This window comes from Felis catus, chromosome D2 (assembly GCF_018350175.1).
Source record: "Felis catus isolate Fca126 chromosome D2, F.catus_Fca126_mat1.0, whole genome shotgun sequence".
Taxonomy (NCBI): domain Eukaryota; kingdom Metazoa; phylum Chordata; class Mammalia; order Carnivora; family Felidae; genus Felis; species Felis catus.
In genome coordinates, this window is record NC_058378.1 from 9113223 (window position 1) to 9126808 (window position 13586).

The window sequence follows — 13586 nt, forward strand, 5'->3', positions numbered from 1 at the left end:
GAGCTAAAATCCCTCAATCACTTGACCCCCATTAGCTCCTTCTCTGGGTAGTGCACTACAAGCGACTTTTTGGGTCACTAGGCATTAACATCAGCTGAAAGCCAGTGTTTGGGAATCTTGAAAAGTCTGATTCCCCCTACCCACCCGCCCAAATGCCTACTCAGATTGGTAAATGGCTGGATGTTCCTCTGGGGAATGCTGGGAGATAGATTAACAGTATACATTTTTGGCATTACTGGGTTTTTCCTCAAGAAGACCTGGAGACTCCTCTTCTGAAGAGATGCTCTGAGTCTGTAAACTGGCTCAAGGCTGGACGTTAATTGAGAGGGTATGACTCCTTTGGTGATTCAAGTCAGACTTCTGCTCATTACGCCTGCAGGTTTTCCACTTAGATGAAGACTATAGTGGACTTCCCATCTATTTTATTTCTGCTTACACCATGATCAACTAGTAAACACCAAATATCTGCAAGCCAAACTATTATGCTTACTGCTTTGGCTCCACTGTCCCTAACAGTAACCATGTCCATGTTTTTGATGGTTAAGTGCCATGTGTCACCCCTGCCACCCTGGCACCTCAGCATCCTCATTGGACTTACACATCCCCATTTGAAGGTAGCAATTCTCCCTGTACTTTCTGATTCATAGAGAAGAGCAGCCACAAGGCTCTTGAAGGATTCTGGGGCTTGCCTGATAAAAGACATGTCCTCTGGACCTTCTGAGGTTGGTAAGCAAGCCTTACAGAAATCCACTTTAACATTCTAATCTTCCTGAGCCTTTGCATAGTTTTCTCTACAGTATATCAAGGAAGTTTTGGCATTTCAACTGCTTTAGTGCAGTAGGTCAACCAAATCAAACAAGAGACATTACTAGCCCCTCAAGCTAAATATTCAGTCCAGAATATCAATTTAGTGGGCCCGTGTCAATAAATTCAGCCCGATCTGACCTTATATTCTTTCCATTCTGATCCCAAACATATTCCCCAGGTTTCTGTTAATATATAAAATTATACATTTATTTTAGTGTGTATCACACTTCTTTATGGGTTGCAGTTTGTACTCTTTGACATCTACTGGGACTTATGTCCAGTTACAGATCTAGAAGCAAGGGGAGATAATGTAAGAAAGTCCTGGAGAGGATCAGAAGATCTTTATGAGGGGCACCTGGATGGCTTGGTTGAGTGTTTTACTATTGCTTTTGGCTCGGGTCATGATTTCAGGGTCAAGGGATTGAGCCCTGCATTGGGCTCCATGCTGACCATGGAGCTTGCTTGAGATTCTTTGTCTCCCTCTGCCCCTCTCCCTGTATGTGTTCTTTTTATTTTTTGAAAATGTTTATTTATTGTGCTGTCAAAAATGAGTCTGAGCTTTCAGCACAGAGAATGATACGGGGTTCGAACTCACAAATCATGAAGTCATGCATGTCCTGAGCTGAAGTTGGATGCTTAACTGACTGAGCCACCCTGGTGCCCCTTCCCTGTATGTTTATATACACATGCTAGTATACACAAAATGTATCCTTTTTGTGTCAGCTGACACAATATAAGTGCACCAGAGTCCTGGAAGGAACATGCACACATAGTGCCCAGATCTTGGTTTCTAATACCATATCCCATGTTTAATCTCCAAATAAAGACAATAACAGAGTCATATTTCCTCCATCTAACATTATACAACTATCTCCAGGGTACAATTAAAAACCATTAATCCTATCCCTGAAAGAGGATGCAAAATCCTTCAGTGATGTTTATTTACTTTTTTCCTTGATAACCCATAACTTAAATAGTATGATTTAAGTTAACAGTACTTAAATACTATGATATAAAATCAGTACACCATATATTATAGATACAGGGATAAGAGAAGGAAGTAAACAAAGATACCTGCTTAATATATATACCCAGTATATTTTAAGTATATGTTATACTAAGTGTTAAGTAAATATTTAATATATACCTATATGTACATTAAGTACGTATACTTAAGGTATGGGCACACACATATTAATGAAATAAAGAAGAAATACTCCTCTGACAATTACAGTCCTTATTTCTGTAACTGCTCATGCAGTCACAGGTGGTATGTATAATGATCTTTCATGACTATGTTTATTTCTTTTACCCTCAGCAAGAACCTCAGCTGGTCATGGTTCTTTACCTGGTGGGGTGATCCAGACCTTCCTTCCTGAAGGGTCTGGGCCACTAGTAGTCTTTCCTGAATTGGGTTGTTGTAGTTTTCCATTGATTTTAATCACAGGTCATGCTAGTACTATGAGATGCCTCAAGGGATCTCCTGTATTCTAGACACACTTTTCCTGATCCCCAATGTGTGGTAGTAGTCCAGTTTCTTCTTAGTAGGATCAATCGCCTCAGCACAGTATCTCCCTTCTCTGCCTGTTGATTTGAAGGCATGGGGAGCCCAAATTCGCCAAGTGACAATCCTAACTTCCAGTTCAGTGGAATCATTGTTGCGTCTCCTGGTGGAAGCATTCCTCCATTTGGAACTAATATTTCTAGGCCAGCAGAACCAGAGGTCTTGTGGACAGGAAACAAAAATTTTGCTACTGGACACTAGGGGTAATAATGCTGCCAGTCCCATTTCCTCCCTGTGATTCATGGACCTGTGAATCCTGGCAATGGGAGAAATATCACCATGTACTGGACACCGATTCAGAGCATATACAGCCTTCTGGAGAACTTGCCCCAGCTCTGTACCGTATTGCCACCCAGTGGCACTGTGCATTTTCAGAAAGTTATTCTGACATTCAATCAAGCTGGCTTCTTCGGGATGGTAGAACAGGTGATAAGATGAGTGAATTTCATGAGCCCTGGGTCTGTTGCTTCTCTACGTCTTCTGTGAAGTGGGTTCCTTGATCAGAAGCAACACAGTGTGGAATCCCATGACAGTGGGATATTCTGTTAGCCCGCAGATGGTTGTTTTGGCAGGAGCATTGTGTGCAAGGAAGGCAAGTCTATATCCAGAGTGTCTGTTCCAGTAAGGACAAAATGCTGCCCCTTCCATGAATTTTTGTCACATTTATTTCTCATTCTTGGACACACAAATACATTTGCTTCTTTCTTTCTCTTGTCTTTTGGGACTCCCATTATGTGTATGTTGATTTAGTTGATAGTATTCCATAGGTCCTATAGGCTTTCTTCACTCGTAAAAAAAAAATTTTTTTTTCCTTTATGCTCCTCTGGATATTTTTAAATGACCTGTCTTTGAGTTCACTGATTTTTTTTCTGCTGCTTGATTGTGTCTATTTTTGAAGATTTCTACTGAAGTTTTTCACTACAATCTTTGTATTCTTTGGCTCCAGAATTTCAGTTTGGTGCTTTGTTGTGGTTTCTATCACTTTCTTGAAGTTCTCATTTTGTTCATTTGTTGTTTTCCATGATCTCATTTGGCTATCTCTCTGTGTTCTCTTGTACTGAGCTTCTTGAAGATGATTATTTTGAATTATTTTTATTGATTGAGAGTTTGTTACTGGAGCTTTATTTTGTTCCTTTGGTGGTGGCATGTTTCCCTAATTTTTTGTGGTCCTTATAGCCTTGTGTTGGTGTCTGTACATTTGAAGAAGTGGTTACTTTTTCTAGTCATTACAGACTTGGCATCGTCAATAAAAGCCCTATTCAAGTCAGCATGACCAGATATTCTGGGTGGACTGGTTGGCTGGGTCTGGGGGTGAATGGACCCAGTGCTGGCTCTACACCGAACTTGGATCCCCACTTTGCTCTCTTTTTTCCTACAGGAGAACTTATGGACTGAGGGGATCTCTTTGAGTACTGCACTGTGTGGGTTTTGGGGAGGAGTGATGAGGGTATAGTGAGACTGTTGTTCTCACTCTTTTCAATTAGGTCTTTTTTGTTGTTTGTGTGCTCCACCAATGTGCTTTAACCTCTCATCTAGATTCTGGAGATCATCTGAAGGTATTTTTATCTACAGGTGGCTGTTAAATTGGTATTTCTGTGAAGGAACAAGGACTGGAACTTCATTTTTAACATCTTGTTGACCTCTCTCCTGATTTCCCGTTTATTTAGATCTCCAAAATCTTTCACTGAAATTTTTATTATACAAATCTTGTATAAACCGTGAAACTTTAATTGTAGAAGTCTTATGCTCCTTTTTGTTCATTTTTTTTTAATGCTTATTTATTTTTGAGAGAGAGAGAAGTGAGAGCAAGGGAGGGAGGGGGGGGCAGACAAAGGATCTAAAGTGGACTCTGCACTGACAGCAGAGATCCCCATGTGGGGCTTGAACTCACAAACCTGTGAGATGATGACCTGAGCCAAAGTTGGATGCTTTCAACTGAGCAACTCAGGCCCCCCTGTTAAATTCATTTCTAAGAACTTTTTGTTTGTTTGTTTGTGGATTGTTCAGTGCTATTGTGTACAAATTCATTTGCTGTTAATGTATTGATCTTGTATCCTGCAAACGTGTTGCAATCATTGATTAGTTCTGATGTTTGTTGTCATGTTCCTAAGTATATTCTACATAGAAGCTCATGTCATTTTACCACTTTATTTCCAATCTGGATGACTTTTATTCCATTTTATTGCCTAATTTCCCTTTCTAGGACCTTCGGTTCGACATTAACTGTAAGTGGTAAGAGTGGTATAAGGGCATATACAAATGAAAAATAAGAGGCTTAATATTCTGCTAAAAATGAAGAGACATCCCTCCTTGTAGATTATTTTCTTTGTACAGTTGTAAATTCTTTGCGCTTTTGAGAATGAACCATAAATCTTCTTAAATGTCTCTTGGCAATTTTACAGCCTAGAATGTCTTTCCCAAGGACCTCAGAACCATCTGTTTGAAATGTAATAGGGAGCTGGCACTTCTGTCTCCCAGAGTCTGTGAGAGGGTAGAAGCCTAAACTTTGGTGGTTGGGGTCTTGATCCAAGTTGCAAAACTACCTCCCGTCATAAAGATAGGAGAAGCTTGTTTTTTTAACTTGTAAAACCAATAAACTAACACAGGTGGTCATCCAATTACCAGGCAAATTTAGGGCAAACAATGTGTGATAAATGATGCTGTGAAGACCTCCTACTTGAGAATTAGTTATTGTTTATTTTTGCAACATTTATGTGATGGGATGTATCTGCTTGGCTATAAAAAAGGGTGAGATTTCTTTCTGTCCTTGGATTGTCTTTGAGATATATCCCGCCATTCAATGATAAGATTGTTTTCTTTGTCTTCTGCCTGAGTGGTTAAGTTTTCTAGGTTCAGAGAGGATTTTTAAAAATTTTTTCAACATTTATTTATTTTTGAGAGACAGAGCGTAAGTGGGGGAGAAGCAGAGAGAGAGGGAGACACAGAATCCCAAGCAGGCTCCAGGCTCTGAGGTGTCAGCACAGAGCCGGGCCTTGGGCCTCCAACTCATGAACTGTGACATCATGACCTGAGGCAAAGTCCCATACTTCACCCACTGAGAAACCCAAGCGCCCCAAGATTTTGTTTTCAATTATATTTACCTAATAATTTAAGGATGGGCCGAATCTGGTGAATCCTGACCACTCATAATGCTAAATCGAGTATGCTTTCTCATCAATGAACGTCTCAAAGGACGAAGAACGAAATAAGACAGGGATGACTACTGTCGAAGTTATGTTATAACATAAATGGCCCACAGACTGTCCCCGGAAGGAATTCTGCAGGTGCATTCTACAAAAGATGGAACCGCTAGGAGAGCCAATTCATTAAGGAAACAATTAATGAAAGAGGTGTGTGTTTAGATACTCATTTCGGATAAACAATGAGTCAGACTGTAGTATCAGTGTCTCCTGCTTGTACCTTATTTGCTAAATCGGGCAGTCGTACCCAAAGTCTCCTAAGCCTGATGCCTGATTCCCAACAAGGTTGCGCCAGGAATTTGGGAAAAGGCCTGCACTAGCGGGTCGGCCACATGAGCCGCTCTGGGCCTTCTGCGCATGTGCACTGCGCCCGTCTCGGTAGTTCGCGTCGGCGGCCTCGGGAGAAGACGGTTCCGGATGCTTCAGTTGCCGAGTGCCGAGGCGCAGGCGGAGAGAACGCGATGGTCGAGCCCCCGGGTAGCGGTGGTTGAATGTGGGTGACCCGTGGGACGGAGGCCCCGCGCGGGAGGGGCCGGTGACGGAGGAAACGGCTCGCTGCCTGAGCGCGGGATGAGTCCTGCTCCGTCTGTATGCATCGAATGCGAACCAGCGCGTCCCCGCGCTTGTCACCCAGCGAAGGTTCGTGTTGTCGTCTCCGAGGTGAAGGGTCGCCCGAGGCCTCAGTAAGACCGGCGGAAACTGGCCCGGGGGCGCTCGTGGGTGGTCGCTTCTCTCCTGGGGGCGGGGGGGGGGGAGGACCTCGTTCTTCTCCACTCGGGTCCGTCTTCGTCCTCCCAGCCACCGGTGGTCAGTGTCCCGTCCCCATGGTAACCGCGTAACGCCTGCTGAGAGGTGACGGGAGCCGCTTCAGTGGTATTAGATACATTCACATTGTTGGGCAAATGTCTCTACCGTTCATCCCCGTACTCTTTTCATCTTGTAAAAACTGAAATTCTATACCTATTAAACAATAACTCCCCAGTCTCCCTTACCTCCAAGCGCTGGAAACCACCGTTATACTTCCTGTTTCTGTAATTTTGACTACTCTGAGTACCTCGTATTAGTGAAATCCTGTAGTCTTTGTCCTTTTGTGACTGGCTTATTTCGCTTAGCGTTACGTCCTCAAGATTCATCCATGTTGTAGCGTATTGCAGGGTTTTTTCCATTTTTAAGGCTGAGTAATATCCCATTGCACGTATATGCACATTCTGCTTGTCCATTCACCTGTCCATGGACACTTGAATTGCTTCCATGTTTCCACTATTGTGAATAATGATGCTGCCGTGAACACGAGTGGTTGAGACATGTGGTTGAGACCTACTCTTGGGTATATACCTCGAAGGAAAATTGCTGGGCCGTAAGGTAATAATGGTTTTAATTCTGAGGAAGCTCCATCCTGTTTTTACAATGGTCGTACTGCTTTACACTCTAAGGAGTCAGCAGCAGAGGATGGGAGTTCCATTTCCTCTCCATCCTTGCCAACAGTTGCTTTTTCTTTTTTTGGTAGTAGCAATCTTAATGGGTGTGAGGTGGGATCTTACTGTACCTTTGACTTGTATTTCCTTAATGATTCATGATGTTTACTATATTTTCTTGTGTTTATTGGCCACGTGTATATCCTCATTGGAGAAATATCTGTTCAAGTCCATTGCCCATTTTTGAATTAGGTTGTTTGGGTTTTTTTTGGTTGTTGCTGAATTTTAGGAGTTCTCTTTATATTCTGGATATTAATCTCCTATCAGATATATGAATTATAAATATTTTCTCCTGTTCTGTCAATTAACTTTTAACTCTGTGGATAGTTCTTTTGATGTGAACATTACAATTTTCATGACAAGTGTGTCCGTTTCTTCTTTGTTACCCATGCCTTTGATGTCATATCCAGGAAGTCATTGCCAAATCCGGTGTTGTGTATCTTTTGTACTATGTTTTCTTCTAAGTTTTATTGTTTTAGAACTTAAATTTAGGTACTTGATGTGGGTTGATTTTTGTCTATGGTGTTGGGTTAAGGGTCCAACTTTATTCTTTTACATGTGGCTATCCAGTGTTTCTAGTGCCATTTGATAAACAGATGTCATTTTCGCATTGAGTGGTCTTGACAGCCTTGTCAAAAATCATTTGACAAGATGTGTGAGTGTTTATTTCTGGACTCTTTTTTCTGTTCCATTGGTCTTATTTGTCCCTTTTTATGCTGGTACCATCCTGTTTTGATTGCTGTGGCTTTGTACTAAGTTTTGAAATCAGGAAGTGTAAGTCTTCCAGTTTTGTTGTTTTTCAGGATTGTTGTGGATAGTCTGGTTTCTTTGAATTTTAGGATGGGTTTTTTTAATTTCTGCAAAAAACGTCATTGGGATTTTGCTAAGGATTTCATTGAAACTGTACATCACTTTGAGTAGTATTGACATTTTAACAAGAAGTTGTCTAATCCATGAACATGGGATGTGTTTCCATTTATTAATTCCTTCTTTAACGCCTTCAGCACTATTTTGTGGTTTTTATTGTGCAGATCTTTTACATCTTTGGTCACAGTAATTCCTAAGATTTTGTTTGATCCTTTGGTAAGTGGAATTGGTTTTGTAATTTCCTTTTCAGATCATTCACTGTTCCTATATAGAAATGCAACTGATTTTTGTGTGTTGATGTATCTTGCTTCTTTTGCTGAATTCATTTAGTTGATGCAGCTGCTTTTTTTGTGGAGTCTTTAGATATTTCTACATGTAATATTATTTCATTTGCACGGATGCTTTTACTTTTTCCTTTCTAATTTAGATGCTTTTTATTTCTTTTTCTTGTCTAATGCTCTGACTAGAATATCCAGTCCTGTGTTGAAGACAAGTGGTGAAAGCAGGCATCCTGACCTTACTCCTGATCTGAGAGGAATAGCTTTCTACCTTCTCACCATTGAGAATAATTTTTCTGTGTTTTCTTTCTTTCTTTCTTTCTTTTTCTTTCTTTCTTTCTTTCTTTCTTTCTTTCTTTCTTTCTTTCTTTCTTTCTTTCTTTCTTTCTTTCTTTCCTTCCTTCCTTCCTTCCTTCCTTCCTTCCTTCCTTCCTTCCTTCCTTCCTTCCTTCCATACATGGATTTTATTATGTGGAAGTAGTTCCCTTCTCTTGTTGAGTGCTGTTACCATGAAAGATTGTTGAACTTTGTCACATGCTTTTTCTGCATCACTTGAGATTGTCATGTGGTTTTTTTTATCCCTTCATTGTATTGACGTGGTATATTAATCGATTTTTGTATGTTGAACCATCCTTGCATTCCAGGAATGGATCTACTTGGTCATGGTGTATAATCCTTTTTGAAAACTTAAATTAAATGTTATTAATTTTTTAGAGAGACAGTGAGTGTGGGTGTGAGCAGGGAAGAGGAAAACGGAAAGACAGACTCTTAGACAGGCTCCATGCCCAGTGTGAAGTGTGACATGGGGCTTGATCTCATGACCCTGGGATCATGACCTGAGCCAAATACAAGAATGGGTTGCTCAACTGACTGAGGTACCCAGGTGCCCCTATTTTATTTTATTTTTTAATTGAAATATAATTAACATACAGTTTTATTAGTGTAAGGTGTACAGCATACTGATTCAACAATTGTATACATTAGTGCTTACCACAATAAGTGTAGTCACCAGCTGTTGCCATATGTTATTACAATATTACTGACTTTATTTGCTGTTCTGTACTTTTCATCTCCATGATTTATTTAGTAACTGGAAGGCTGTAACTCTTAATCCTCTTTCTCTGTTTCACCCCTCTACCAACACCTTCCCTTAGCAACTACCAGTTGTTCTCAGTATTTATGGGTCTCTTTTTTGTTTCTTTGTTCATTTGTTTTGTTTTTTAGATTCTACGTGGAAGTGAAATCATGTGGTATTTTTGTTTTTCTGTCTGTCTTATTTCACTTAGCACAATACCTTTTAGGTCCATCCATTTTGTCCCAAATGCCAAGCTCTCATTCTTTTTAATGCCTATGTAATATTGCATTGTGTATATATACCAAATCTTCTCTATTCCTTCATGTATCGTGGACACTTGGGTTGCTTCCATATCTTGGGTATTGTAAATAATACTGCAGTAAGCATAGGGGTGTATGTGTCTTTTCCAATTAAGTGTGTTATTTACTTTGGCTAAATGCACGGTAGTGGAACTACTGGGCCATATGGTATTTCCATTTTTACTTTTTTGAGAAACCTCCATACTGTTTTTCACAGTGATTGCACCGGTTCCATTCCCACCAAAAATTTACATTTTTCTCCACATCCTCGCCAACATTTGTTATTTCTTTTTGATACTAGCCATTCTGACAGGTGTGAGGTGATACCTCATTGTGGTTTTGATTTGCATTTCTCTGATGATGAGTGACGTTGAACATGTTTTCCTGTGTCTGAGAGACAGGGTTACAGAGAGCAGGAGCAGGGGGAAGGGCAGAGAGAGAGGGAGACACAGAACCTGAAGCAGGCTCCAGGCTCCAATCTGTCAGCACAAAGCTCAATGTGGGGCTCGAACCCACGAACCGTGAGATCGTGACCTGAGCCAAAGTCGGACACTTAAGTGACTCAGCCACCCAGATGCCCCTGTGTGTCTGCTTTAATCAGGTGTATAAGTTCTTCATATATTTTGGTTATTAACTTCTTTATTAGATATATCTTTTTCAGATATTTTCTCCAATTTAGTGGCTTCATTTTTTGTTTTATTGATGGTTTTCTTTGTGCAAAAGCTTTTTATTTTGGTGTAGTTGCAACAGTTAATTTTTGGTGTTATTTCCCTTGCCTGAGGAGACATATCTAGAAAAATGTTTCTATGGCCCATGTCAAAGAAGTTACTGGGTGTAGTTTTCTTCTAGGAGTTTTGTGATTTGAGGTCTGACATTTAGGTCTTTAATCCCTTTTGAGTTTCTTTTTTGTGTATAGTGTAAGAAAGTGGTCCAGTTTAATTCTTTTGCATGTAGCTGTCCAGTTTTCCCAGCACCATTTGTTGAAGAGACTGTCTATTTCACAAAGTTTATTCTTGCTTCCATTGTCATAGATTAATTGACCATATAGGTTTTGGTTTACTTCTGAGGTCTCGATTCTGTTCCATTGATTTTTGTGTCTATTTTCGTGCCAGTACCATATGTTTTGATTACTATAGCTTTGTGATATGTAATCATCCTTTTACTATGCTGCTGAATTCTGTTTGGAAATATTTTGTTGAGGACTTTTTACATCCATGTTCATAAAAGATATTGTAGTTTCCTTGTTCTCTTGAAGACAGTTTTTTAAACTAGAAAAGGATTCACCCATCTCCCCCCCCCCCCCCGGTTGTTCTCTGTATGAGCTTGTTTTTTGTTTTTGTTTTTTTAAGATTCCACACGTAAGAGAGATCACATGGTACTTACTTGTCTTTCTCTTTCTGACTTATTTCACTTAGCATCATGCCATAAAGTCCATCCATGTTGTTGCAAATGGCAAGGTTTCATTCTTTTCTATGGCTGAATCATATTCCGTTGTATATACATACCACAATTTCTTTATGCATTCATCCATCAGTGGACAGTTAGGTTGTGTCCGTATCTTGGATATTGTAAATAGTGCTGCTGTAATCGTGGGGGTGTATGTATCTTTTTCAGTTAATGTTTTTATCTTGGGGGGGGTGGGTAACTACTGAGAAGTGGAATGGCTGGATCATATGGTGGTTCTACTTTTAATTGTCTGGAGAGCCTCCATACTGTTTTCCATAGCACCAGTTTACATTCCGACGCACAGTGCCCAGCATTCCCTTTTGTCTGCATCCTTGTTAACACTTGTTCCTCCTTGTGTTTTTGGTAGCCATTCTAACAGGTAGGAGGTAATATCATTGTGGTTTTGATTTGCCTCTCCCTAATGATGAATGATGTTGAGCATCTTTTTTATGGGCCTGTATGTCTTCTCTGAACAATGTGTATTCATATTTTTTTTGCAAGTGATTTTGTGAGTTCTTTATGCATTTTGAATATTAGTCCCTTATGAGATACAGGACTCAGGAATATTTTCTGTGTTCAGTAGGTTTCCTTTCTATTTTTGTTAATGATTTTCTTTGGTGTGCAAAACATTTTAGTTATGATGTACTCCTATTTATTTCTTCTTGTGTTGTTTTTTTGCTTTTGGAGTCAAACCTAAAACCATTGCCAAGACCTATGTCAAGGAGCTCATTAGCACCTCTGTTGTTATTTTTTTTAGGAGTTTTATATGGTTACATGTTTTGCTGTTTTCCTTTATGCCTTGTGATTTTTTGATTAAACATTGGGCATTTGAATTTAATAATGTGGTAGCTTGGAAATCAGATTCTCCTCAGTCTGCAATGTTTGCTGTATTTTCTTCCTGTTTTTGTTTCTTCTTACTTATTTATTGTTTGATGGTGGTAGGCTCTCTTTGTGCCAAGGATCAGCCTGATGTATAAACGTAATGTCTTCTTAGGTGTGGATTCTTTAATTCCTGTGGCAGGTATGTCTTTGCGGGTTTCCTTATGAGAATATCTTCTTTGAGATCAGAAAGAGCATTTTATTCCACTTGGAATTGTCAGAACCAGGGCAGTTCCAAGTACATGTGTGCACTCAGATCTTTTGCATTAAAGAATAAATTGAGGGGCGCCTGGGTGGCGCAGTCGGTTAAGCGTCCGACTTCAGCCAGGTCACGATCTCGCGGTCCGTGAGTTCGAGCCCCGTGTCGGCTCTGGGCTGATGGCTCAGAGCCTGGAGCCTGTTTCCGATTCTGTGTCTCCCTCTCTCTCTGCCCCTCCCCCATTCATGCTCTGTCTTTCTCTGTCCCAAAAATAAATAAACGTTGAAAAAAAAAAGAATAAATTGATTCGTCAGTGGTATATTTCTACTCTAATCTCTTTTTTACTCGCAAAGTCTAACACAAAACAAGGTGTATATATATATATAGTAGAGGTTAGTAACATTATCTGGTCAGTTTTCAACAGGAAAACATGTAAGAATTTGTCTTTGAACATCTTTTTTTTTTTTTTTTTTTTTTTCATATTTCCTGATTCTGACTGCTTTAGACTGAGCACAATGTGCTTTTGCAGGGCTTATTGTCATTCGGGGATGTGACTGTGGGCTTCACTGAGGAGGAGTGGCAGCGCCTGGACCCTGCTCAGAGGACCCTGTACAGGGACGTGATGCTGGAGAACTACAGCCACCTTGTCGCAGTGGGTAGGTAGTGCTTGTTTCTCAGGCAGGCCTCCAGTATGTGTGCCTGTTTTGTATTTACAGAAACCTGTAGAGTTTTTGTAGACTACAATAACATTTAGCTTTGGAATTTGGAGGCCAAGGATGGTTTATCCCTTTTGGTTGTCACAAGGAATTTGTTTCCCTCTGTCCCGTAACAGGGATTAAATTAAATTTTTTTTATTGTGCAGTTTTTGAGTTATACTGTCGTCCACCTTGAGGAGTCCTGAAACTCATGCAGTTTCTCCCACGTGATACGATTCTTATTCACAGGGTTATCCATTCCTAAGGAGGGCTCTGGTGAAATAGTTTTGGATTTTGGCTGTGGTGGTGGTTACACAGATCTCCGCATTCGTCACAATTCCTGAAACTACATCAGAGTGAACTTTTGTGTATAGAAGTAAAATGAAAAAATTTTCTCTCAATAAATGATAGGTTACATGTTTTTACTTAAACATTTGCATTCTTTTAAATTCTCATTATAGACTTTTACATACATTTGTCATTCATTGTCATTTTCTTTTTTATCATGAGTGCTTAGTTATGTAGCCAGATTCACGTTTCTATTGACTTAAAGATCTCTTTATTAATTAACATATCTTTTCTTTCAAATATTAAAAATATATTTCCTTGTTAATTTGCTTTTAACTTAAAATAGAGCTGAACTATTTGTTATTGTTAATACTAAAACGCATCGGATACTAAATTTATGGTTTTTATTTTTGGTGTCACAGCTTGTCACCTTTATTTTCCTAGTGGTTTATTTTACACATTTCAAATCTTGAATCCCTGTGAATTATGCCCTGTGTGAACTATGTAGCTAAGA

The 13586-nt window shown here is 39.8% G+C and overlaps 1 protein-coding gene and 1 long non-coding RNA gene across 2 annotated transcripts in view; both read left to right on the top strand.

Moving 5' to 3' along the window:
* Window positions 1–5775: 5775 nt before the first annotated feature.
* Window positions 5776–13586, top strand: part of LOC102900951 — an 80970-nt gene continuing 73159 nt past the window's right edge. Inside the window, 1 exon segment of the mRNA XM_045041015.1 lies at window positions 5776–6210. Coding sequence (XP_044896950.1) covers window positions 6142–6210 — 69 coding nt within the window. The 5' untranslated portion in view covers window positions 5776–6141.
* On the top strand, window positions 6304–13044 carry LOC123380987. Its single transcript, XR_006587484.1, has 3 exons — window positions 6304–6444; window positions 12619–12745; window positions 13034–13044. It is a non-coding gene; the product is annotated as an uncharacterized LOC123380987 (long non-coding RNA).